This window comes from Eublepharis macularius, chromosome 1 (assembly GCF_028583425.1).
Source record: "Eublepharis macularius isolate TG4126 chromosome 1, MPM_Emac_v1.0, whole genome shotgun sequence".
Classification (NCBI taxonomy): Eukaryota; Metazoa; Chordata; class Lepidosauria; order Squamata; family Eublepharidae; genus Eublepharis; species Eublepharis macularius.
Window position 1 is genome coordinate 8578057 of NC_072790.1, and position 26589 is coordinate 8604645.

Below are 26589 nucleotides of genomic sequence, written 5' to 3' on the forward strand. Positions count from 1 at the left end.
CTTGGGGGGGGGGGGACATGCGCTCTCCCGTTTTAGGTTGCCAACAGGTGGATGGCCACCCTGCCCCATGGGCCCTGATACTTGGAGAACGGAGATACACTGTGTGTGCTGCATTATGATGGTGTTTTAACACAACTTATCTGCTACCATTGTTTTTATCTTTATGCACATTGCCGTGTTGTACTCCGCTCTGAGCCTGCTCTGCAGGGAGAGCGGATTGAAAGTCCAATACAGTAAATAAAATAAATACACTCCAGTGCTAAGCAGTGGCTTTCTCAGTTTTAAAACGCAAGGTTTTTGGAAGAGTCATGGAGAGAAGAGGAAGAGATGGCTTCATGCCTCTTTCTTCTCCCTTCCCTCACTCTCTTGTTTCCTTGCAGTGCTGTTTGTCAAATGTTTCTCTGCTTCCTTTTCCTTAAATGAGCGGCCTCTTAAACATTAGCTATGGTGTGCAAGTTAGTTTGCTGTCCTTGTGAGTTTTATTGCCCTAAAGGGATTTGTGCATGTGAACGAAGCAGGACCGCAGTGTTAAGGGAGGGAGCTGGAAGGACTTATATTGGACAATCTAAATGGGATTGATCAGCCAACAGCGATCGATTACTGCAATATATGAGTAAAGTCAGCATTTTAAAAATAGACCACCGATACAGTGTGCCTGCTAATATTGGCAGAATTTAAATACTCTGAAATTCCAGATGTAAGTGGAAAAGTTGTTGTTCCCCAAGATCTGCAGATGAACCTATTTGAATATTCTCCTTTCCAATTTCTCTGGAATAAGTGTGATTTGCAGGGGATGGGGGAATGACACTTTAAATAAGAAAATTTCTTGTAAATAACTTGCATAAACCGTGGTTCTAGTTAAATAAAAGGTGCGACAGAGTATGTTTGTTCCTTTTATAACTCACAAGTGCGTCGGCACCTCCCCCCCCCCCCCCCGGGGTCTCCTAGCAGGAGCAAAAGGACAATGCAGAGCTCAACACCTTCTGGTGGGTCGTGGTTGCTTTTCCTGCAGGCGAAGTTCGACACTGAAATGCCGTGCGAGACGGTTAGCAAGATACATTTGGTTGACCTTGCTGGAAGCGAGAGAGCAGATGCCACTGGGGCTACGGGCGTTAGATTAAAAGAAGGAGGAAATATTAACAAATCCCTCGTGACGCTAGGAAATGTCATTTCTGCCTTAGGTACGTCTCCCTGTTTCTTGGTTTTGTTTTTTCATTGGTTGCCTGCTGAAGTAAAGTCTGCTCTCTTCCTTGCCACCCAGCCTCACTAAAGTATATTTGTTTTCCTCCTTTGTAGCTGATTTATCTCAGGATGCTGCGAACTCTCTTATAAAGAAGAAGCCAGTCTTTGTGCCTTACAGGGATTCTGTCTTGACGTGGCTTTTGAAAGATAGCCTAGGAGGAAACTCGAAAACAATAATGATTGCCAGTGAGTGGGCTTTTTTAACCTGTATCCCCAGTGCTTTACCTTTTTTAAAAAAAAGGTTTTCTATGAATCTAATGTATTGAGATGGCAAATGATTCATTAAGTGGTGGCAGGGCTTTTTTTCAGGGGGGACGTGCGGGAACGGAGTTCCGGAACCTCTTGAAAATGGTCACATGGCTGGTGGCCCCGCCCCCTGATCTCCAGACAGAGGGGAGTTTCGATTACCCTCCGTGCCGCAATCTCAACTCCCCTCTGTCTGGAGATCAGGGGGTGGGGCCACCAGCCATGTGACCATTTTCTCCGAGGGCAACCCCCTGAGTTCCACCACCTCTTTTCCCAGAAAAAAAGCCTGGAGTGGCGGTATTAGCGGCTGTTCTCAGCATTGTCTTCTTCATAGCCGTAGTAGCAGTAAAACTTTCTGCCAACTGTGGGAGCCGAGAGAAGGATGCAGAGTTGGCGCGTCATGCGAAGGCCGCAGTCTGAGATGTTAGGGAAGGCTCCACTAATACCTGTGCCGCATCTTAGAGCAGAGACTCTGGCAATGCAATATATTGGCCTCTTGGCTTCTGAGTAGAACTGGGCTGCTTGAATGGCATGATAATTTTATTTTATTTACTTCATGTATGTCCCGCATTTCTCCCAGTGGGACCTAAGGTGGAGTAGGTGTGACTGGACAGAGGTCTCTCAGCAAGTTTCCTTGGCAAGGTGGGGATTTGAAGCTGTGACATCCACATTTTAGTCTGGCACTCTACACACCGGCCGACAGAGTTTGATCACGTGGCCCTTGGCCATCTCCCTGGACTTGCCACCTCAAGTTACACCAGCCGCAGGGGCATGTGTGGGGCTCTAGTGAATTCCTGAGGAGATGCTCCAGGAAGAATAGTGGTGGAAGGCCCCATCCTCCTCACGCCCTGAGAGTCTCAGAGTGAGAGGGTGCTCGTGAGACGGTGCGCAGGGAGTGCTGCTTCTCCCTTCTTCCTCTTCCTACAATACCTGATATTGCCCCCATTCCCCCCCCCCCCCCACACACACATGGTGGTGGCTCTTTATCATGAGCAGCACTCGTTGGGTGAGAGTTGCAGAAGTAGGCCGGGCCCTTCTTGCCTGACCCTAAAGTTTGTTCAATAAGACACTAACAAATGCCCCCCTTTTCAGTAGCAGAAACAAGACAGAAAATGGTGTCTGTGCCAATTATAAGAAGCTGCCTTGGTTTTGGTATTAATTATTCAGTTAAAGGCTGCTCTGCCTTTCTCTCAGTGTTTGTGTTTGTGTGTGTCAACGTTTGAACCTGCATAGTTTGCAGTGTGTTATGCTAGCTGTTAAACTATGCATAGAAAACGAGTAACCAAGTTAATAACAATATTCATCCCTATGCATTGTTCTCACTATAGCTGTAGAATATGCCGCTTGGCTTGTCTCTGCCCAGAGGAGGCTTCTGTGACTTTTAAATGAAACTCGCTATTTTTGGTGAACCTGTATCTGAATTCACTTCCTTCAGCTATTTCACCAGCCGACGTCAATTACGGGGAAACCTTAAGTACCCTTCGCTATGCAAACCGGGCTAAAAACATCATTAACAAGCCAACCATCAATGAAGATCCAAATGTCAAGCTGATCCGTGAGCTCCGAGCGGAAATAGCCCGACTGAAAGCTCTGCTCGCTCAGGGGAATCAGGTGAGCTTCCGCCCGGGAGAGACCCGGGCAGCTCTGGGGAGAGGCGCCGTCTGATTCGGTGTCTTGTGGAGAAGGCGCCTTTATAGTACGACGCTGATTTTGACCTAGCTCGGGTGTTTTCCTGACATGGTTACTCTTTACATAGTGAATTAGTTAGCCAGGCTGCTTTCACTTGGGCGGGGGGCGGGCATTCCTTGTTTTGCTCTCTCTGATGCTGCAAATGCAGAAGGTGCCTCCAAACCCCCCGGGGGATTTTCTCCCTGCTTTCCCCATCACACTCCCCGTTCCCCCCTCTCCGGACCCCGGTGGGCTTTTTGACCTTTTTTCATTGACTAGGTAGTCCGTATGTTGCTGTAGTGTCCCGTCACTGTGGCCGTAGGCCTGCCCCCCATGTGATGATGTGGGGGGAAATGGGGAGGAAATGGTGCTGCACGTGGGTGAGTAGACGAGGGGATACCCACGTTCTCTTCCACGCTCTCCTCAAGCCCGTTCTGTTTGGGGTGGGGAACACAGAGCAAGAGCTTTCGTTCTGAACAACCCGAGCATCTTCTTTTCCCTGCATCTTTGTGATATTGCACAAACCCAAACCTGTGGAAGGTAAATTTGACAGTTTGTTTTTTCAAAAAGCCTTATCCTGTACTCAGCTGTACATCCTCCCCAGAGACTGAGGCTGTGAGGGGCTCCCTTTCTTGCTTTGCAGCGGCCGTTGTTCCTTGCTCCAGTACTGGCTGTCTGTCTTGCCTGCCGTGCTTGAGCCTTTTAGCCGCTAGCAGGAGGAGAAAATTATGCATTGTATGATTACGACCAGAAGATCTCTTCAGGCAAACGTAGACGACTCTGTGGCAACTGAGAATGCCTTAAAGATGCTGCTTTAGTGTGCTGCTCTTGCTTTCATCACACACTCGTGTGTGTGTGTGTGTAAAGTACCGTAAAGTTGCAGCCAATTTTTGGCAACCCCCACAGGGGTTTTCAAGGCAAGAGCTGTTCAGAGGGGGCTCGCCATTGCCTGCCTCTGTGTAGCGACTCTGGACTCCCTTGGCAGTCTCCCATCCAAGCCCTAACCAGAGCAGACCCTGTTTAGCTTCCGAGATCTGATGAAACCTGGCGAGTAGCCTGGGCCATCTGTGTATTAAGCTCTTTTTTTGTTGTTGTGGTGTGCAGTTCCTTTTTGTGTATCCCTCCAGCTTTACCTGGTGAATGGAGCAGTTCCTCTGGTGGCACTGCGGCCTGTATCTTGCTTGCACAGGCAGGGCTGTGATGTTGCTAGTCCAGCAGTGAATAAGACAAAGGTGGTTGTTGTTTTTCCCCCCTCCAGTGTCCCTCCCATGCTTGGATATCAAAGAAATCAGAGCGAGCACACTTGTACATTTGTCCTGGGGAAAAGGCCCATGTCTCTGATTCTGGATTTAGTTCACTTTACAACAGAATATCCTTTTGTAAGCCAGGAAAACAGCGCTTGGAAACTCTGGGTCTCGTCACTGAAAATACCCGCACGGTTCCACTTCGTAAAGGCTGCTGCCGTAAACGAGGCTTTTTCTCTTGCATGCGTGTTTCCTGAAGCAATGGAGGGTTGTGCTTCCCCTCTGCTTGTAAGGAGTTTCAGCCGTGGGGGGGCCGAAGCCGGTAGAGGGTAACTTTTGCTTTATTCTCAACCTAGATTGCGCTTCTGGATTCTCCGACAGCTTTAAGTATGGAAGAGAAACTTCAGCAAAACGAAGCAAGGGTAAGTTTAGAGTTTGCTGGAAACTATTCTGAATGTGGAACGGAGAGTTTCTCAAGATCAGTAACTCTAGGTGGGGCTGCCCTTGAAGATTGCACGGAAGCAGCAGGTAGTTCAAAAAGTGATGGCGAGGGTCTTGGTAGGGGGTGTCCCGCTGGGATCCTATTAAGCCATTGCTACGTCACCTACCGGGCCCAATACGAGACGTTGGTTTTGATTTGAAGCCCTACAAAACTTGGATCCCAAGTACTTAAGGGACTGGTGTAAGTGGCATTCTTAGGGAACCAGGCTTGTCTGAGGGGTTAGGCTTGGTGATCCAAGGCAGGGCCTTCTCTGCTGCTGCCCCCATCCCTATTATAATTACAATTTATTTATAATATATTTATAATAATAATTTATCATTTTAATGCTATTTATGTTTTGTGTTTTTATCTTATCTTTTATCCTGTTTTGTTGATCAAAAAGTAGTGGCCTTTTTCACACTACTTACCTGCTCCCGGAACGTTGTGAAATATTGCGCAAAAAACGCAGAAGATAGCGTCTTCTCGTGAGCTTCCGTCGGAGAAGACGCTATCTTCTGCATTTTTTGCGTGATATTTCGCAACGTTCTGGGAGCAGGTAAGTAGTGTGAAGAGGGCCAGCCGTAACTACTCTAAATAAATAAACCTCTGTTGGTTTCTTTTTGTAAATAAAAAAAAAATCAAATGTATCATTTTGTATTCCAGACTAAATCAATAAGATAAGAACCGTTGTGAATATTGTTCAGGTTAGAAACTGCAAAATAGGTGCTAATTAGAGTATATTATTAATAATCAATTATTAATAATCAGATGATAATGATCATTTGTCTTGTTCAGGAACTTCTGTACAAGAAGTATTTCACGCACAATTTTATTGTCTTTTGTTAACCTTGTTAGTGTGTTTTGTGATTTGATTCAAGTAATCGCTGCAAGTTTAATTACTAGAAATCCTATCCAGATTTTATGATGGCCAGTCCCTAATTTAACATAGCAATTAATTAGTTCTGCAGACAAAATTGTTCACATTTAAGTAAAGAAGGTAGGATTCTCTCAGATTTTTAGAGGGTAAAAAAGCCAGACTCTGGGAGGAGTGTCATGAGAACTGGAGCTGTTAGCCTGAGCTCCCTCACCAGTTAGTTGTGAGAATAAAATACAAGATGTAAATGCAATAGCTTAAAATTTTGGATTTCCTCCCGAAAAATGCTTTGTTTTGTAGGTGCAAGAGCTTACCAAAGAATGGACCAATAAGTGGAATGAAACCCAAAATATTCTAAAAGTAAGGATTAGTTTACATGTTTTATTTTTTATGTCTGAATGTTTATTATGGATTCCATTGTGTAGAATGGAGTCTGGTACATGGTACAGAGGAAAACCAATGTGCACAATATGGCTAGAATTAAAAAAAAACTCCAGTTGGTTAAATCTGATTTAAACTGTTCCTTCTTGGAAAGATGAAGTTAGATGCTTAAGGGAGAACTTGACTGATGGATCCTTTATTGTGTGAAGAACACCCCAATAGACAGCCAGTTTTCTGGTTAGCGAACAAATGAGTATTTGAAAAGTCATTTAAAACACTTAATGCAAGGCACATAAATACGTTTTCCTCCTTAAACGGGATTTAAAGCTACCAGTAATGCTCATTTATTGAACTTGAATCTATTCAGGACATCAGAATTTTAACGTGGGTATTTCTCCCACTACTTGGTTATTATGCATTGTGTGTTCTGTTACCCTAACATTTTGGTGTAAGGATACCGCTGGAAATAGGTGATTTAACGTCGCAGTCCTCAGAAAATCTAGGTTGAAGGTTAGTTTAAGGATATCAGGGAGAGGTGCGGTTCTATCAGTGTCTGCGCATGCAGGAAACTGCTTTTGCAATTTCACCAGTACTTACTGAACTCCACCCGTCTGGGATGCGTTGTTGTTGTTCTTGTTCTTGTTGTTGTTGTACAGAAATTGCTGGAAGTTGGTGTTGGTCGCCTAAGGGAAAAAAATCCCCAACCAGGATCCACTTAATAGAGAACTGGAGGGACTGCGGAGCGTGGCTGGGCTCCTTTGGGTAATGTCTGAGCCAGCAGTCCTTTGGGCCTGACTGGATTTAATCTGAGAATTCTTACACAGCAGAGAGCAGAAGCAAAGGAAAATGGAAGAATATCCTTCGTGGGGAAAAGGGAATGTCCCGTTCCTTTTGGACCACCGAGAAGTTGAGTCTGTTCTGTCTGATGTCCTAGATCTGCTTTGACTTAGGCGAGAGTTACGATGGACTCCATTGGAATAGTCCCATTCTAGCATCGTTTCCAATCCCAGAGATCCTGCCTTAGCTTAGCTTGGCGTCACAGGGAGCTTCGTCGTCGTCATCCTCCTCCTCCTTTGGCACCCCTTCCTGCTGCTGCGGCTGCTTTGAGCTTTCTCCCCTTCTGCCCCACCGTGCTCCACCTCTCCCCAGCTGAGCAGGATATCGGCCTTCCCCCTGGCAGCCCAGGCCATACCCAGTAAACCAGAAGTGGCAACGTCACTGATTCTGATGTGGGCCTCTGCAATGGCACTGGCAAAGTAAGCAGCACCTGGATGTGGCCCCCGTGGATCTTGACACCCCCGCTGGGTAGAGGGCCAGCAGCAGAGCATGCCCGGGGCTCATCTCATAGGGCAGTGTTGGCGCCTTATATTCCCAAAGCACATTACACTAAATTTGATTGTGTTTGATTGTTTGGTTTTGTTGGTTGAGTCTGGACTCAGCTATAAAAGTATTTTAAATACATAAATATGACGTATATATGTCGTATTTTGCAAATATGACATATATTCTGCAGGGCCGAGGCTTAGGAGGACTCACAGAGGAAAGAAAGTATCACCCCCCCCCCACACACACACGCACCAGTCCCTTTTCCCACCCACCCCTCCCACCCCCGGGGTCCCTTCAGGCTCCCTTGAGACAGAGGTGTTTGCGTAACACTTGGGATTGGTACAGCAAGTGTTGCCCAAACTCTGGTGTGGGTTTATTTTTTGTTCTTGAGCACCATCAACTTTTGGGAGGCTTTTTGTTCCCAAATTAGGAGGTTGTTTTTTTTTTTAAGTGATGTTTTCCTGCCAAGCTGGGTATATCGAGGACAGTTTGGATGTGCCGCTTTTCTTTTTTTCCCACTCCATCTGGCATCTTATAAAAACTGGGTTTGTGGAAACCTGGTTGCGGCCAAGACCTTTGCATGAGTTTGCTTGCCTGCGCGTGGGCCATTATGGATTTTTTGCAGGGGTCGCCAGTCTTTGCAAGCCCCCAAAGGGCTGCCCCAGGATGTGGAGCCAGCCCCCAAATATCCGGGAGTGATGTGTAACTCGAATAGTAATTCTTCAGTGTTTCAGTCTGAAGTTCTCTTTAACAGGATGCCTTTAAAAATGAACGTATCGTTCATAAGTATATTCTTGCTTACATGCAGCTGAGCTTCCCTTCAGCCGCTCGGTGAAGATCCTTACGTTGTTGTGGCAACTGCTGCCGAAGCAGTTTTTTAAAAATCTGCACAGCCAATCAGATGCCCTGCTGGGTAAAACTTCCACCCAACCTCACCGACTTTCTAAAAATACTTGGCGGGCACCAGGAAAGGTGGAGGTGGGCACCAGAGGTGCCACGTTGGGGACCCCTGGGTTAGTGGGTACTTTTATTATCCCTTTTGCCAACTCGCTTAGCGTTCGTGGTTTCCTTTTATGATGAGCTTTTTATAAATTAGCAAAGGCCTGGTGAACTTCTGTACCTCCGTCTGGTTAAAACAAATCAAAATCTTTAGCTCATAGCAGTAATATATGGTGTTCTTTTCTTAGAATATCATACAAGGAACAAGCTGATTGGTGGTGGGACCCAGCCAACCAGTTTGCACCCTTACTCATGAGCCATCAAAGCATGCATGACTCCTGACTTCCCCCCAGTTTAACTCGTTTCCACCCTGACTTTGCATCCGAGACGGGTTCCACAGTTGCGGCTGATCGTTTTATTGGGGCATGTTGATTTTGCGGCTTCCTTCCCCCCCCCCTTAAATCCGTCCTGCTTGCATTTTATAAAAGGCAACCACTTTGCCGTCAGTCTGTTCAGTCGAGCCCGCCTTGCCAATAACATAACGGTTTTGCGCTTCAAAATAAAGTACACACAATCTGGAGAGCGGTGTGGCACCAAGACCCGCCTGGCAGATGGCACGGCAGAATGAACCAATTTGCTTCATTTCTGTCCAGAGATTGAGTTGGGGTGTGCATATTGTTTGAAATGGTGGTGCAGCTTTTATATTATAACGGGATCTGAGGGGTGGTGGTGGTGGTGGTGGTGGTATGGCTTCCCTAAAAAAGAACATTTTTAAATAGTTAGCTTTTAAAACTTGATCCTCTTTGTTTGGTCCGCTCTAGTTTTGATGTGTCAATCATATGGAACTGGCTTATGTTTCGTATTTTAATTGGTGTCTGTACGACAGGCTTGCTTCAGGGGAAATGGAAGCGTTGACTCATTTATCTGTTCTACTTTACTGCTGCATGCTAAAACTCTGTGTCTTGGGAAGAAGCAAACTTTAAGTGTATGCTATAAAAATACAGCTTCTGCAACATAAAACAGCTGGAAATTTTGGCTTTCTGGCACTTGCAGTAGCTCCCTGCGTATTTGCAGTAACAATTCAGCATTCTCTTCCCATCCGTTTACTCTCCAGTGTGCTCTTCTTGAGAACTGCAAGGCACTTGCCCTGAGATGTGCCTGTTCCAGAACTGCTGAGTGAAGTAGCGGCTGCTTCTGCTGTGAGACTGGTCACCTCTACGTTTTTTTTAACTTGTCTGGCTTGAAGAGGCTTGCAGTGGGAGAAGTCCTCCAACCAGAGGACAGTAGCCTTATGTTTTTTTAAAAAAACATACACCCACCAAAACAGATTTCTGTGGGCATTATCAGGCTTTATTCATTCCTGGATCCCCGTGGTCAGAAAAACATTCTTCCGTTTAAAAACCGTTTCCCCTGAAGAGCGCCTTCTTTGAATTCAAGCCGCGCTAGGAATTATGGGCCGAATAAGAGAGCAGTCGTGCACAACGTTATTCCAGTCTGTGCTTGTTGATTCAAGTGGGATTGGACTGGAATATCTCAGCACTGAACTGTACCGTCAGTGTTCCTAAAGCCCAAATAGGCCCGTGAAACAATGCGCTTATTTCAGACCCCCAAAATGAGAGGGAGGGAGGGATATTTTACTGGATTATTTTCCCTAGAATGGGTGGTGGAAATATTTTTAATGTGGCAATAAACTTCTGGGGTGTTTTCACCTCAATATGTTCAATGTGTTTAGGGAAGAAAAACTGCCCCAGCTGGAAAATGCATAGGATTTCTGGTTTTGTTTGTTGTTTTTTTTACTGTATATGCTTTTTGTTTACCAAAAGCAAATTGTGAGTGGTAACTGACTGCACTTTGGGGATATCATTTACTACTACAGGTGACAATGCCCTAAATTCTCGAGATGCTGTTGATTTCGCCCATGGGCAGCCTGGCACCTGCAGGAGACCCTGTTCGGATGAGCGAAGCTGCCGTGGAGGGACATGGGGAGGGAGGTGGTCCCGTAGGTGCGCTGGGCCAAGGCCGTGAAGAGCTTTGCATGTAACAACCAATACTTCACTGAGAATTGCTGAGAGACAATATGGTAAGATAAGTTCTGAAAATGCTCGGTGCAACAACAAAATTTCTAGCCCCCATTATGTCCCGGTGCCTGGGATTTGTTACGCCCTAATTGCCCAAGACATTTTCTCAGGGCGTGTCCCTGGGTGGGGCCAGTGGACGTGTTCTGGGCTTCCACGTTTCCCAGGCGTGTGGGGCCAGGAGTTTAGGCCTCCTCCTCCTCCCTCCCTGTGCCATTTTCCCAACCTTGAAATAGCCCCATGTGTGCTGCTAGCTGACTTGCTAGGTTTCTCCACATCAAAGACAGCCGTTCCCAGAGGCTGTTGCAAGTTGGGAAAATAGCCCTGGAAGGGGGAGGTCTGAGCCCCCCCTCTGAACGCCCCGGGGAAGCCTGGAGCCCTCGAAAGCCTCTCTGGATGCCTTCCTGCAGACATCCGTGGGGAAAACCGTTTCACCGATCACGCAGGCCCTCTTGGGCATCCTCTCTCTTCGGGCTGAGAGTGGCACGGGTGCCCTTAACGTTTTCGTATCTCATGCTGGTGCTATCTTTAGTATCAGGCCTATTTTTTTTAACAAAATATACTATATCTGTGACCAAAAAAATTCCATAGTATCGACCTGTCCAGAATAATTGAGAAAACGCCCACAGTGTCGAAGCCAAGAATACTGACTCTCATTCTAAATGCACCCCCCCCCCCCACCCCTGCGGTCTCCCTTATCTTTAATTCTCAGTAGTCAGCGTTGCTTTTTCTCTCCTTTTCCTTTCCGAGCTGGGACTGTGCAGTCTTCATCTGTACCAAATTTATCTCATTACCGCTCCCCTTAAACAGGAGCTGAGCCTGTCCCCTCTTTAGTCAGGCAGAGCTTCCCGAATTTGATCGCAGCTGCCTCGGTGTTTGCCTCTTTCCACATAATCTCCTTTCTCGCTCTGTTGGTTATCCTCCCAAGTCCTTTTTAGCCCCCCCCCCCGCCCCGCCTTTTTAGTTTATCTAATTTCCTCTTCTTATCCTTGCACTTTCCCCCTGATTTCGTATGCCTGCTCACCTGTGTGACAGGTCTCCGTTGCCTTAGGACGTTCTGCGCGTTTTCTCCCCCGCCCAGCAGATTATTTGTCACCCTTCTTTGTTCCTCAAGAATGGTGGCAAGGCCAGCCAGGAGAAATATAAAGCAGGGCTTTAAAACTTTAAAGCTCACTTTCTCCCCTTTAGACTTCCGTCAGAAATTTCCCAGACAAAATATATCTGTCCCACAAACATCTTCTGCATTCGAAATGTGGCTTCCCTGTCATAAAGTCCATGGCTTTATGGCCCAAATCCCCTCGCACTTTGCCTTGCCCGTCTCTGAGAACGTGGCTGTGTTCTCCAAATCAGCCCAACCAACCTTCTTTCCTTCTCCCAAACGTGGGGGCCAGATAAAGCCACCGTTCTTGCATCTTTGTGATCTTGGTTTGCTTGTGATTGTGGGAGTATGGTTAAGACTGTTTTATTGTGCTTATGGGACTGGTATAGTTTGCAGGGTACCCTGTCCCGTTTCAACCTCTGCAAAAGTAACTTGGCCAGAGATCGTTGACCCGTACTCTGCGCTTGGCTCAAAGCCAGCCAGTTTCGGCTTCTGCATCGTCCAAGGAAGACCTGCCATGGGAATCGATCCCAGAGTGTCTGGAAACGAGTCAGACCCCATCTAGCTTTCAGTCACAGGCAACACACCTTTGACCGCAGTGGAGGCTTGATTGCTGTGTGATAACACATGGAAGTCTGAGGCTAGTGGCAAGTGAACAGTGTAGAGAAATTTAAAAGTAAATCTGCCCCATAATTAGTTTCAGTTGTTAAAATGTTTTCTCAGATTTTTTTTTTTGGAAATGGTCCTTTTTGTGTTACTTGCAGAAGACGTTCAAGACTTGAGCTCCCACTTTCCATTCAGTGGAAGGTAAATGGCAGCTTTAGTTCTAGGACAGCAGCTGCGACGTCTCCACTTGGAGCACCGAACACCAGGTGTCACCCGGGGGGGGGGGGCGCTGACCGAAGATAATTTGGTGGGAAGTGTAGTTCTTTTATTATGGATTGCAGATTTTTAGGTAGGCAACTTCATCTCATGCTGCGAATGTGAAATTTAATTAACCGTATTTAATTGCCATTTTTAAGGTAAAGTTAATCCTTCCAAGCTCAGTTCCAGCACGTGCTAGCAAGTATTCAAGCGCCCAGCAGGGCCAAGTTGATGATAAACCGTGATAGCAAGTTAATCCTTTTGTCCGTTTGCTGGAGGTTGGAGGGGGGTGGTAGAACCACAAGAGGCGGCAGGGGGTCCAAGTCCTTTGATTTTCCTGGCCTCGGCTGAAGCCAGGCGGTTCTGCTGGGTGTGGGGGACGTTCTTCCTGCTGGGTCGCAGTGCCCACTGATGCCAGCTTGTGGTATGCAAAGCAGGCCAGGGAAGCTTCGTGGCTGGCATATGTGGTGGTGGTGGTGGTGCTGCTGCTGCAGGGCTTTCTGGGGGCGCTCTTCTGCCTCTGCTGCACAGGCGGTCTGACTATGCACCCACCAGCCCGGACATCTGTAAGAGGCTCAGCCATCCTGCTCCGCTGTTCAGGCGTTGCTGTGACGACCGAAGTTTGATTGACAACCTGTTAGTGGTGGTCCTGACGTGCCATCGCCCAATACCCACACGTGCGTTGAAGTGCCATAAATTTGGGTGAAAATGGCAGTGTCCCGTGTGCTTTTTGAATAGGGAGGGAGAGGCCAATGCTTTGGCAACCCTGTGCCTACAAATAGCTTTACTGCTGCTGCCCTTTGAAATGTTTCTTCCGTTTCACACTCAGGATGGTGGAAGACAAAAGTAGAGAAGGAAGAGACTTCTGGTGGGAAAACGGGACGTAGTTGTACTTTGAACTGCCTGTCTGCGTTGATGCCTATTTTCCCAGCTACATACACAATATACATTTAATCTGTTTTCAGCCAGCGTGCATTTGAGAATTCTGCGCATTCCCTGGAACGTGGAGTGTGGCTGGGGATATATGGCAGCTGCGTCCCGTTTCCAGCCGTTCATACGTTCCTTTTATTTTTGCCAGAGAAAATGTGTGTCCACACAGATGAAGGAAGCCCCGGGCCTTCTGTAGCTCACTGGGAGTGGAACATTCTCACCTGGGCGAGTTTTGGGTGCGATTTTGGAGGAAGTGTCGGAGAATAGCAGGCAGAGGTTCTGAAACTCTCCCAAAAGAGCGCTGAGTCCCTCTGGATCAGAGCTCGCCTTTCACTCCAAGCCTGTCTGAAACTAGGGCTGTGGTCAGGGCTGGATTAAGACATGCTGAGGCAGTGTCAAGTTTAAGAGGCTCCATAATATAAATAAAAAATGGTAATTTAGGGGTATTTTTAGGGGTGAACTCTCTTTTGGCCTTCTTAACCAGAGGCCTTAAACTGCAGCTTATTTAGCTTATGCGTAAATCTCACTCTGGCTATAATCCAAAGAACGCTTTCCTGGCAGTGTGGTGGACAGTGCCTTGAAGTCATAGCTGACTTATGGCAACCTCTGGTGGGGTTTTCATGGCATGAGACTAACCGAGGTGGTTTGCCATTGCTTTCCTCTGCAACCCTGGTCTTCGTTGGAGGTCTCCCGTCCAATTACTAACCAAAGCCAACCCTGCTTAGCTTCTGAAATCTGGCAAGATCAGGCTTACCTGGGCTATCCAGGTCAAGGTTTTCTGGGAGTAATGCCCATTTAATAAAGTAGACTGAGTAGACCTTCTGAGTAGACCTTTTTAGGCTTGCCCTTTGGAAACCTTTTAGCACCTTTCAGCCACATACGTCTGCCTCTCCTTCCTCCCACCCCAAGACCTGGTTATTTAATGCTTAAATATTTGCCTGGTTGAAACTTCCAGTAGACATAATGAATGTTTTGTTCAATGCGTATGCCTGTTTTATTAACTTCTCTAGTGTTTAAAAGTGGCATTGGAGAATATATAGTATAAGACTCACCCACAGCCCTGATGAGGTTTAAAGAATTCATCTTTTCAGCCTTCCCCCCCCAGTCTTGTGCCTGTACTTTATTTTTCTTACCACTAGATGGCACTGCAGGTAGAGGAATTTTCTTCATGTGCTGAAGGGGTTCTATGGAAGGGGGCTGGACTGGAGGGCTTTTGGCTTTGAATGCTGTCCAGGTGTTCTTTAATGGCGTTGCTATGGGGGTGGGTGGGGCGGATCAGCAATTGTAATAAGTTAATATTGTTCTTCAGGTGCAAAATATGGATTTACTGTCAGTTGCCATGCACAAGCCTCGGTGCAAATGAAATATCAGTTAGTATTTGTTCCCCTAGTCCAAAGTCTATTGATAGGTTTTTGCAGTGAGAAAATGAATCACACCGTCTTTCCCCACCACTGCCCTCCTGCCCATTATGACCAGTCAGTTCACAAAGCAACAAGCTGACTTGGTAGAATGTCTCCAGCTTCTACAGATGGGGGCGGGGGGGGGGAGCCTTCCAGCTGGACTTTTTGTGCATTCGCTGCTCCGTGTGAATAGGGCAGCGTGTAGAATTTTCCATGTAGCAACAACTTCTGTTCCCAGAACCAGACATTAGTGTGAATGGGAACTGTACCCGCATGGAAAATCCACAGGTTGCCCTAGTCACATGATGCAGCGATCGTGCAAATGGGGTGTGTCCTGGGACACACGCTCCCCATATGTGTGGCAGGCGGGCTCCCACGTCATGTGGACATTACGCCAGTGTAACGTCTGCCAAGTGTAACGTCTGCCAAGGGATTCAGTGTTTTTGTGATTTTTCTTCGTAGGGATTAGCATTATTTTCAGTTAATAATTCCTTTCATGAAAATGTAGATAAGCAACTAGACCTGCTTATCTAATTCATCAGTTATAGTCCCCCCTCCATTTTCATAAACTGTCATTTATACAGTTTTCAAATCCATGAGTTGTGTTGCCAGAACGAGGCACTACCTTTAACACCTTTGTTGACTACCTGATTCCAGCTTTCAAACTAGCGCTAGAGCTGTCATCTGGGATATTAGACCAAATGCAAAAAAGACGTTTAATGGATCTCGTTTCTGTTTTGGTTTCTAAACTCTCAAGGCTCGCACTAGACTTTGCAGTGAAAAATAATTGAACACGTACTTTTACTGTCTCTGTGTGCTTTTAACACCTGTTTATCCGCCCCTGGGGAAACACAGGCCAGCTAGCAAAGTAGCAAGAGTGCAGTTGCTCTTTGAGTGGGGTCCGCTGCCGTCTTTCCCAGGGTGCCTTTATCTGCCACTGAGAAAACGTCCATCTGTGAGGAACGCAACTTGAGAACCAGAGGATGTCTCAGAACAATTTCACAAGACCTCGTCTTCCTTTGGAGTAGAGCAGTGTTCCATGCTAGATACACGGCATGTCTGTGAGTGGCAGAGGGCCAAGCTACAAGTGACGAACGACACTTGAACGGCAAGTGTATTTCTCCCTGTTCACTTGCCCTCCACTCAATCCACTTGCCGTTCAAGTGTCATTCGTCACGTGTAGCTTGGCTCTCACATGTATTCAAGTGAAGCGCAAGTGAATGGCAAGCAAACAGGGAGGAGAACACGTGAGTCTGTTCACTTGCCAGGCAAGTGTCATTCGTCACGTGTAGCTTGGCCCACAGAAACCAGGTGTTTATTCCAAAACTGTCCCCTGCACGAGCATCGCATCCCTCTAAGATCTGTGCTTTCTTCATTCACTGTGTTTTCAGCATTTTAAGAATATTGACTACACAGAGCAGATTATATGTAGTCAGCGTGGCGTTTGTGTGAGACAGGAGGTGGTCCGCAGCTTTGGGACTGGAGGAAAATGAATCTGCGTTTTTGTGTCAGCGTAGTTTGTGTGTGTGCATGCGTATCACAACCACAGGCTGAGGAAGAACCTTGGCTACCATCAAGGGATCCAGGCTGTTGCAGCCTTTCTTGTCCTCTGTCTGTCTTTACAGTCATTATAATTATATCACTTGTTTTGGTATCCCTCGAAGATGAAAATTCAGTCAGGCTGACTCCAAACAATTTTTACAGGCCCCTGGGGGGCGGGGGGTAACGTGCTTTCAATAAATTCTAACAAGACGCTGCACTTAGAAGTGACTTCACGGGATTCAGTAATCCAGGCAGCAAACTGGAGTTTGAGATTTGGTTACCCCAATCCCTGTCCACCAAGTTAACAGCAAACGTGTTGCCCCAGCCACGTGCGAAGTTCTTTGGCAGTCTGGGTTGTATCTTAGAAACACACATTTCATTGCCTTCTGTTTGCATCTTTGGGGACCTTATTTCAGCCTTTCTGTTCAGAGGTCTGTGAGGGAAGAGGGGGGCTTACCAGTGGAAGGTTCCCCCGCCCAAGGAAGCAGCGCACACCAGAAGTCAAATTTGTTCCACCTGTTTGAAACAGAGAAAGTTATCTCAGAAATAACACAACACCTTGTGTGCATGGAGAATATGCTCTTTGTTTGGTTGGTTGGTTGTACTCAGCCTTTCTTCCCATTGGCGACCCTGAGTGGCTTATATCATCCGCCTTGCTTGCTTCTTATCTCACGACAGCCCTGTGAGGTAAGTTAGGCTGAGAGAGAGAGAGAGAGAGAGACCCCGACTGGCCCAGGGTGACCCCGCCAGCTCTTGTGGCCGAGTGGAGATTCAGACCTGGCCAGCCGTGCGGAGGGAGGTCCAGGGTCCTGGGACATATTTCCAAATAAGAAAGAGAGGAGAGACAGTCTGCATGGAGGGCAAGTACAGTGCTTAAATGGTGGGGTGCAAATCAATACTCTGCCAGTTCGAATCCCACTGCTGCCCTGAGCTCAGCAAGTGGCCGTGGGTCAGCCCCTCCTCTCTGCCCCAGCTATATTGTGGGGACAATAACAACAACACCGACTTTGTTCTCCACTCTGAGTGGGGCACTAATCTGTCTAGAAGAGTGCTATATAAGCACAAGGTCAGAAAGCTAAAATCAACCCACGTTAGACATGCCCCCGAATATGACAGATTACATGATTTATCATTCTTTTGCTAGACATAGCAAAAATAGTGATCAAAATAGAATATATGACAGTCCCACATTGCTTATTTTTCACTGTGTGATGTCTTTCAAGACGTCCTTTTATCCCGTGCAGTGGCTGTCATCAGTGGGATGCTGCTCCCACAAACATCACAAAAGTGGTTGTTATTGGCTTGTTCAACATGAAAAGTTGAAAATTTGCAATGTGATTGTTTTGTCTTCAGTTGTCTTCTGAATTGGTTTTATAGAGTTTTGTAATAGACAAAAAGGTATTATGTTCACATGACAGAAGAATGGTAGCTAAAAAAAGATCTCTGCATGCATGCATCTGACGAAGAGAGCTGTGGTTCTCGGAAAATGACGATGCATCTGGCGAAGAGAGCTGTGGTTCTCGAAAGCTTGTGCTACAATTAAGTTGGTTAGTCTTAAAGGTGCTACTGGGCTCTTTTACTTAAATTTTGAGTTATCCATCTGTGTCCTGACCTGGATAGCCTGATCTCATCAGATCTCAGAAGCTAATCAGGGTGAGCCTTGGTGAACCATGGCAAATGTTAACAGGAGAATAAAAACTATGAAATGCTGAACTCAGAGATACCTGGAAACTGTGAGGAAGCCCCAAGTATCGAATCCTTGCTCAGCTTTGCTTACCCACCAGTGCCCTCGACAGAGAGCATTTGAGGTCATTTTTGGTGGGAAAATGCTCCTCTTTGCTGTCAGCCGTGCTCTTGAGATCCCTTTGGGCCTGTGGAACTGCTGGGTTGATTGCTATTAACTTGACAAACTGGAGCATCGCTGCCTGTTTCTTTGCTGCTGTAAGTCTTGGGGGGGGATGGGGGGGTCACAAGAAACCTGTGGCAGATAAAGCAGAGAGGGACTTGCCCGTATCCTTCCCATTCACTCCTGAAGTGTTCGTTTTTTCTCTTTTTTCAAACATGAAATTCTAGGAGGTTTATCACTCCCATCTTACGTATGTTCCTGGTGGCAGTATAGCCCTGCCCACCCGATCGGAAGGAGCGAGCTGTCCCTGGGGCCCTTACGCTGCTCCTCGGCCCTCAGCCTACGGGAGTGCAAACAAACGCCGAACCCCTGAAGGAGCTGGTTGGGGAGGAGGCAGCTGTTTTTGTCTCGATTCCGCTACACAGAAATCTTTGTGGCAGTTCAAGCTTCCTTAGAAGCTGTTTTAGCTGCTGGATAAGCTGTCCTGCTGTGGGCAAGTGAGCGGCCAATTGGAGCGGTGTTTTAAAAGATCGTATGTTTGAATTTACACTGTCGGATCCTGTGAATGGGGGGTAGTGGCACTTGAGGTGAAATAGGAATCGTTCGGGGGTTGGGGGGGGTCCGTTTCTGCGGATTCCCAAGGATCTCTCAACCGTCTGGAACAGCTTTTGCGGTGCTGCAGGAGAAAGAAGAGCTCGTAAGATTTAACCCTGTGAGTTTCCTGTTTGGGAAACATGAAAAGCTGTTTTCGAGACCCAGAAATGCATCATAGATCACGTTCATATATTCCCAAGAAACAGAATTTTCACTAGATATATTGAACATTTAAAGCTTCTGTGACGAATTTTCTCTCTTTTGCAAATTTAGATAGACTTGCATATGGCAAAATTCTTTGAAATACGGAGGGAGATATCTATTTATTTATTTACTTATTTTATCACATTTCTAGACCTCCCTCCCCGTCAGACAGGCTCAGGGCGGTTTAACCACAGTTTAAAACAGTAAAAACATTATAAAAACATTAAAACATTACGTGGCTGATGAGTTGTATTGCCTCCATACATCTGATTTAACCTCAGTGAAGTAAAAATGGCCAAGATTGCCAGCTTGCTGCTGGGTTTGTGCACACCTCACTCCTTGCGCCTTCATGTTGCCTCTGAAAATCATGGTGAAACACTGAAGCTGTGACCGGTGCAGCTGCAGGTGCAGTTGAACTGTGGATCGCGTGGTGGATCCGTCCATCCTCCAAGGAGCCTTCCTCCAGCCCTGGGAGCCGCCTTCTGACGTCAGCGGCTCTCCCACCAATGGAGAAAGTTGGGAGCAGTCTCTTCAGGCCAGAGGAAGTCTTCCAACTTTGGCCAGTGGCTAAGGGGACGCTCTGTGCTCATCTGCTGTAGCAAAATGAAATAGTAGCACAGTGTCACATTAAAGAATCCTGTTTAGTTTAACCAGAGTTTGTGTGTGTGTCTCTCCCCCCCCCCCCCCCCGTACATAATTCACCACCAGTTAAAACATGTCGCCCTACAGTTTTCAGCACGCTCAAAGGCTTAACTTTGGCATATTTCATTCTCGCAGACAGAGCAAATTTGCCCATGAAAACAAAATTAAATGTACATGCCTTTATTTTTTCATCAGTTGCTGTTCTGATTTCTTGGACTGCAGGACTCTGTACCTTCCAGTACCCTATCGCCGAGAAGATTTCTCTTGTGGTACAGATGGCTGCACTTTGGCAATGAGTAAAAGCTGTTAGAAACCGGGCGCGTGTTTGCAAGACAGGTGCCTCCCACCTCGCAGGCCATTCCAGGACGTTCCCGGCTCCCTCTCCCTCCCGCCTGCAGGTTTCTGATGGTAGGAGAGTGAGCTGCAAGGACGCAAGGGAAATACTGAGTTTGTGTGTTTTTTTAATTAATGGGAACTCTGCGCAGATAGGGATTATATTTAAAAAGACCCTAATTTATTTTGTATCACTAAAAATGAAGCCCATGTCCTCTGCAAAAACACATTTGTTGTCTGTTAAGGGGTCTGTGGGCTTTTATAATGAGAAATACTAATGAAACATTAATTGGAGCAGCCTTCCCGAGGATGCTGCTAATAATTTCATCTCTCTTGTTAACAAACATCAATATTTATATGGCTAACAATAAATGGCTCGTGGCAGAGGAGGAAAGCAATAAATGTATGAAAATGCATAGACTGAGGCCAGTAGTGGGTGTATCCGTTCCCAGTTCTCTCCCCACTCCCCTGTCCAAAAAGAACAGCCTCATTAACTGCACCTTCTTTTAACTCTGCCATGTCAGGAGATGCTCATTTGGATGGCGCCTCCTGGTGCACCTGCCTTTTAATTGACATTCGCGTTTGAATATCTATTGACGTCTGCGTGGGCTGCTTTGGCACCCACCTGTATTTGCAGAGTAACCTGCTCACAACCAGCGCTATGTGCTTTAGGTAGCTTCCCCTCCCCTTTCTCTTTCTGCACAGTATTTAATGGGTTTTCTTGACTGATGAGGATAATATGACCCTAAAGCACTGAGAGGCAAAGAAAAACCCGACCAGGAGATCTTTTATTAGCAGGGTGCCCATTTAGACTCCTCTGAACACAGTTTTCTTTAATACGCAGTCTAATATTTATTGTAAAAGCAACAACAGCAACAAACCTCTGTTAGGATTTGGGGAGACATCATTGTTGGGGAGAAGCAAGTAAGTTTCTAATGTATCGTCAGATTCTTTTCGTTCCGAGTGCTTTTAGATTGTAGGATTTTTCTTAAAAGATGTATCCTACTTTTTAAACAGCAGGACAGATGTGCCTGCTCTTTGCTGCTTGGGTTTCTGGACCTTGGTTTGGTTCCAAATTCTCTGTCCCGCTTGTGTAAAGCCTCTTCTTTTGCCGAAGGAGACAGCAATTTTTGCTGTTTTCTCCCTCTCCCTGTTCCCCCGACGCCTGTGCACACACTGCTCTTGAGGATCCCATGTCGGGTTGCCAAATGCCGGTCGGGGCCTGAACAGCCTCCTGGAATTGCAAGGGCTCTCCGGGCTGCAGGGAGCAGTTTTTCTGGGGGAAATGGCTTCTCCAGAGGGGGCGCTCTATACTTTGCTGAGGTCCCTCCCTTCCTCAGGCTCCACCCCAAACCTCGAGAAATTTCCCAACCTGGACCTGGCAGCCCCAGCTCTCTGAGCCCCTCCCAAACCAACATTTCGAGGAGGAGGAGGAAACAGAGACACCCCAGTGGGCCGGCTTTGCTCTGCTGGTTGTGCTTTAGATCTAGTCCTTGGACTACAACTTAAGACTGCGCTTAGGTTGCCACATAGCTTGTTAATTGACTGGCCTGTATAAAATAATAACGCCGTTCGGATGCTCTATCAGAATTTGGGTTAAAAAAAGAAGCGTCGTGGTGGCAGGGCATACTAATTTAGTTTCTCTCTAATTAATGGGTATCTTGTCACTTCAGTAAAAATATCAACTATGTCAAAATAACTTTCTCACAACAGGCTTTGGCATTAATTGTCTTGTCAGTCAAAATGCTCTTGGATTTTTTCTGTAGTTTTAAAAAAATTATTTTGTCTTGAGTGGCCTGACTGAAGGCTTTGAGTATCAAGTTAATACTTTTTGTCCCTTCTTTCTAGGCAGGCAGTTCTGTTGACTGTTCTCAGATCTTAATGGTTGTAGGATATCATTGTAATTTTACATATTTCAGCTAAACGTTTGGCTGCTATTTCTCTGGCACATGAATTCGAACCTTTTACTGCAGGGGTGTAAAGGAGGGTATGTTTGAAGTGTGCATCCAAAATCTTTTAAGGGTGGTCTTAGAAAAAGAGTGAACGCAACATGTACTTTATTGCACAAAGCTGTGTATTGTTAAAACATGCCCGCCGTGGACGCAACATCAGCTGGGACATGCTGTCAAGTGTACCTGGGCCTTCTGTTGTGTAAGCTGTGAGGAGGTCTTGAATGTGACCTCCCGTTAAACAGGGGCTGTCCCAAAGGACACGGGATGTGCATTCACATCACAATACTAGACCCACATTGGGACATGGAAAAGGACTGTGGGGGAGCCTTTGGACTTGGCTTGGGCCCTGCTCTTCCGTTGATGCCGTGGTTGCGGCTCGTACTAATTTGCTCTTCCTCGCAGCACAAGAGCTCTGATGATAAAAAGGTGACTATTTAATGAATGTAAACTTTTCTACTCAAGTGGTCTAATGCGTGAGGCTGGACATAAATGTCAGGTGTCTGGGGTCGTTTTCGTGCTATGCTGGGTGATGTTAACTTTTAATTTATTTATATTGCCTCAGTTACAGAGTTTGGAAGAATGTAATTGTCTTAATAAAACATTTGAAATGCAAAGTTGAATTTGCATATTTGAAGATGGACAAAAGATGTGGGCAGAATCCATGGCTACCTGACCGCAGCCAATTACTCATGACATTTGAGAGAGCAAGAGCACCAATTATTTTATCGTATGGGTACGCAGGATCAAATTGATAGATTTCTAAAGGCCATTCCAGTCTGTCTTTGTAAAAACATTTGATCTTTTTACTTGGAGATCAACATGAGTTCACTTGTTTTTTTCTGCATTTGACCTTTCGACGGCCACCCTATTTTTTGTATTAAGTCTCCGATAACCCACAACTTAAACTTAATGTCACTGAAGTATGTGAAAATGAGCAAATTTATTTCTAGACTAAAATGTTAGGTGATAATGGTTTCATCAGCTACCAGAAAATGTGCTATAAGTTCTGATCTGTACACCATATTAATATAAAAATGTGTTAAGTTTGTTGAAAATATTCTTTTATTTTGGAACGCTCGGTGCTGTTCAGATCCGGAGAGGTTCATGTCTCTTTTATTTGAGCAGCAATAACGGTTGTTCTATGTGCATCAGAAAAGGGAGAATTTAAAGAACTAAGGGGTACATTTTTTTCTTGAGAAAAAAAGCAGTGTAGCGTAATGCTATTTGGTTACACCCTACCCCCTGTTATTTCCAGAATAATAAATGTAAAGACTTGAGGGGAGGCATTACAGATGTCATCCTCTAGCTTTTATTTCTAGCGTGGTTCACTTGAAGTCCTCTTTGAAGATCGTTTCGGGTTGGGCTGTAGTAGAAGAGGAAGATTCTGGTCCAGTGGTGCATTGACCCAATTCCTGCTCTCGGAATCCTCTTGAAATCAATAGAATTCAACTCTGGACTGGGCTGGACCTGAGATGTGGCAACACCTATCGCAATAAAGATAGTGACGTCCATATACCACGTAAAATAAGAATAACGCACTCTGATCTCAGTGCCAGCTTAATATAGACAAGATGGAAGAAATGCTTAATGCACCTCCTGGTCTTCTTATGGACCACTTTGACCCAGTTACCGAGCTGGATATTGACAGGATCTTGACGTGTGTGAAGGCCACTATTTGTGTACTGGATCCTTGCCCATCTCGGCTGCTACAATCATGTAAAGACCACATAAATGAGCCCTTGAGGTCTATCGTAAATCAGACATTAATTCAAGGCACGTTGCCCTGGTCACTCAAAGAGGCAGTTATCCACCCGCTACTTTTTAAGTTACCCCCCTGCTACCATCCTTAGACAAAAGTGATGTGGCCAATCATTGCCCGGTCCCTGTTCTGCCCTTTCTACGCAAAATGATTGCGAGAGCAGTCCAGAGTGGCTGCATGTGTGGTCCGACTGGGTAGTTGCCACATGTCGTGTCAAATGGCTTCCTTCTCCCCCCCCCCCCAGCATTGTTCTGGCTCCTTATTGAATTTCTGCCTGTTTTCAAATTTCTGCAACTTATGCCCTATTTTATTGTTTATTGAGTGTCCCAACCGTTGATCTTACTGACTTCCACCCTGGAACCCACCTTCAGTCTCAGTGAGAAGGGTAGACTATAAATTATGTAAAATAAAAATGTAAAATAAAAAAATGGGCTGGGGCAAGTGTGTGTCTTTTGCTGCTCAGATGTATGTTCCCTTTATGTTCGGTTATACTTAAAAGAATTATTTTGGGTCGTGATGTTGCATTTGAAACATACTGAATCCTCTGATTTATTATCCACTTATCAAATTTATCTAATATTTTAATTAACAGGAAACTGGTAATGATACTCATCATGCTAAAGCAGTCTGCTGAAAACATTTGTAATTTGATAGGCTCGACCAGTTTCTTTTTATAGTCGTTGTATCTGTCCATATTAGCTGCACATAACCAGCAAGCATAAAAGCTTTTGCTTCTCGGTATATTTTGTGGGGCTTTTAAAATTGGGGGGAAATGAAATTTATTTAGCATTTATACCCTGCTTTTCTCCGCAGTGGGGACCCAAGGCACAGCCTAGAACGTGGTTCTCGTCTCCTCCTTTTTATCCTCACAACAACCTTTGAGGGTAGGGCAGTCTGAGAGGCTGAGAGGCAGCATGACTGGCCCAGCCTTTCGTGGCAAGGGGGGATTCCGACGTGGCTCTCCCAGGTCCTCCCAGCCCGCCCCTCCAACGACTGCATCATGCTTTTTCCCTCTTACCTAATCCTGCATAGGCGTATTTCATTCTCGTGCGAACTCTGCCGTGGCTTTTGCAGCCATGATTTGCTCAGGTTTTTTTAAGCGGCTGTGACACGCACATTGCAGAGGTTCTGCGTGGAGCCGCTGCATCAAACCGTCATGCAGTTTGTGCATCTCTTGGTCCTGAGCTCAGAAGCCGGCTGTGTGCTCCCAGGTGTGATTGTGTCGGGGAATTGCTGCAAGTGTCAGCCTGCCTGCGTTTCCTGTCAAATGTGCGTGAAGATTTGCAACCTTGTTTTTTCTTTTTTTAAAGTTAAGCATCTGTTTAATGAGGACATACCACTGAGCCACTGGAGGGGCTGTGGCTCAGGTAATGGGGCATCTCCTTTGCACGCAGAAGGCCGCTAGTTGAGTCCTCCCTTTCTTCAGGAGGTGGGAAGGACTTCCACGGGAGACCTGGGAAGCAAAGTATGGGATCCTGACCCTGAGCTGTTGCCCCACCTGTCAGGCTACGGATGACAGGCTATGGTAGACAGACCCCTGGACCGCTGCAGCCAGACACGGGTTCTTGGTTAAATGGGTTTTATTCAGAAATCAGATCATTTCCATATATATGTCCGTAGGACTACTCAGAAGCAAGGTAGACACCTAAGCAGCAGGAGCAGAAGTTGACAGGAGTGACATCACATGAGAGAGACTTCTCTTTTAACGTTCAAGCCTGCTCTCTCTCTCCCCCCCCCAAATCATAAACAAGAGTTTGGCGCTCTTCTTGTGTGAGAACGTTTCATATATTTGCAATATCAAGTTGAGTCACTAGGAAGCAAGACATGGCAAAGTCTGCGAACAAGGTCAAAAACACTGGAAGCTGTTACAGTCCATTAGATAAACCCCTGTGAAAGAAATAGTTATGACATTGGTAAAATGACATCGAGTTACAGCAGGATACATTGGTTCAGCACAAAAGGATCATTAAAATGGGCGTGGATGGGGCTCAGACATGACACCACCTTTCTCCTCAGTTGGAACCCAAGGTGGCTTCCGTCTTTTTCCCACAGCGACCCTGAGAGGCAGGTTAGGCTGAGAGGGTGTGACTGGCCCAAGGTCTCCCAGCGAGCTTCCATGACGGAGGGGGGATTTGAACCTGGGCCTGCCCGATCCCTGGTCCGACAAGCTAACCAGTACACCACATTGGCTCTCATTAGACTTTGATAATCCAGCGGCCTGGCCCCGTAAACTCCAAAGGATGAAGAGATACCCACTTAATAAACACCATGCAAGGGCATGGTACCGAAAGCAGGGTAACATAAACAAGTAACAAATAATTAAAGTCAAGTCAAAATATATATATTCATCATATGAAGTGAAATTACTCATCCAGTTCAAAAGATTCTATCAAAACAATCCAAGTAACATTGTATAAAGTCTTTCAAACAGGAAAAGTCTTGCAGGAAGGAAGACGACCAACAAGTAAGTAAACAATATCGTTGGTACAACAGAGTTCCAGTTTAGGAAGACATCCAACAGGTAAGTTTCCGTATGTCATATGAACAGGTAAGAGCTGTATAAATTCAGTTCTAATAATTTTTTTTCTTTGTTGTAGGTGGAAATGAAAATATCTACAATACAATTTAAATAGTAAAAACATTTAAAACAGTTTTAGTGATTAATAACAGTTAATCATTCATCGCACCTTCAATTCAGTCAGTCAAAGCCGATGTCCTCACGCAAGGACTGTTTGTAACAGACAGAGATTTAAAGAGCACAGATACATCATGCAGTAAAATTTAAAGGTAACACACACCAAGATGTAAAAACTGAATAAAATGTCATGTGCATATCATAAAAAACAAGACAGATCTAGCTCGTTATTCAAACAGTTGAGTTTCAAAGAACTCAATGTATTTATCCATTGTGCCTCTTTTCTTAACAAAACTTTGTGCAAAATACGCGG

General features: G+C 45.9%; 1 protein-coding gene across 4 annotated transcripts in view; it reads left to right on the plus strand.

Moving 5' to 3' along the window:
- KIF16B (kinesin family member 16B) overlaps positions 1 to 26589 on the plus strand; it is a 155689-nt gene that overhangs the window by 26749 nt on the left and 102351 nt on the right. For all 4 annotated transcript variants that reach the window (XM_054970397.1, XM_054970407.1, XM_054970417.1 and 1 more), the window contains exons 8-12: positions 1013 to 1181; positions 1297 to 1428; positions 2924 to 3099; positions 4757 to 4822; positions 6056 to 6115. In XM_054970397.1, coding sequence (XP_054826372.1) covers positions 1013 to 1181; positions 1297 to 1428; positions 2924 to 3099; positions 4757 to 4822; positions 6056 to 6115 — 603 coding nt within the window. The remainder of the gene's footprint in view (positions 1 to 1012; positions 1182 to 1296; positions 1429 to 2923; positions 3100 to 4756; positions 4823 to 6055; positions 6116 to 26589) is intronic.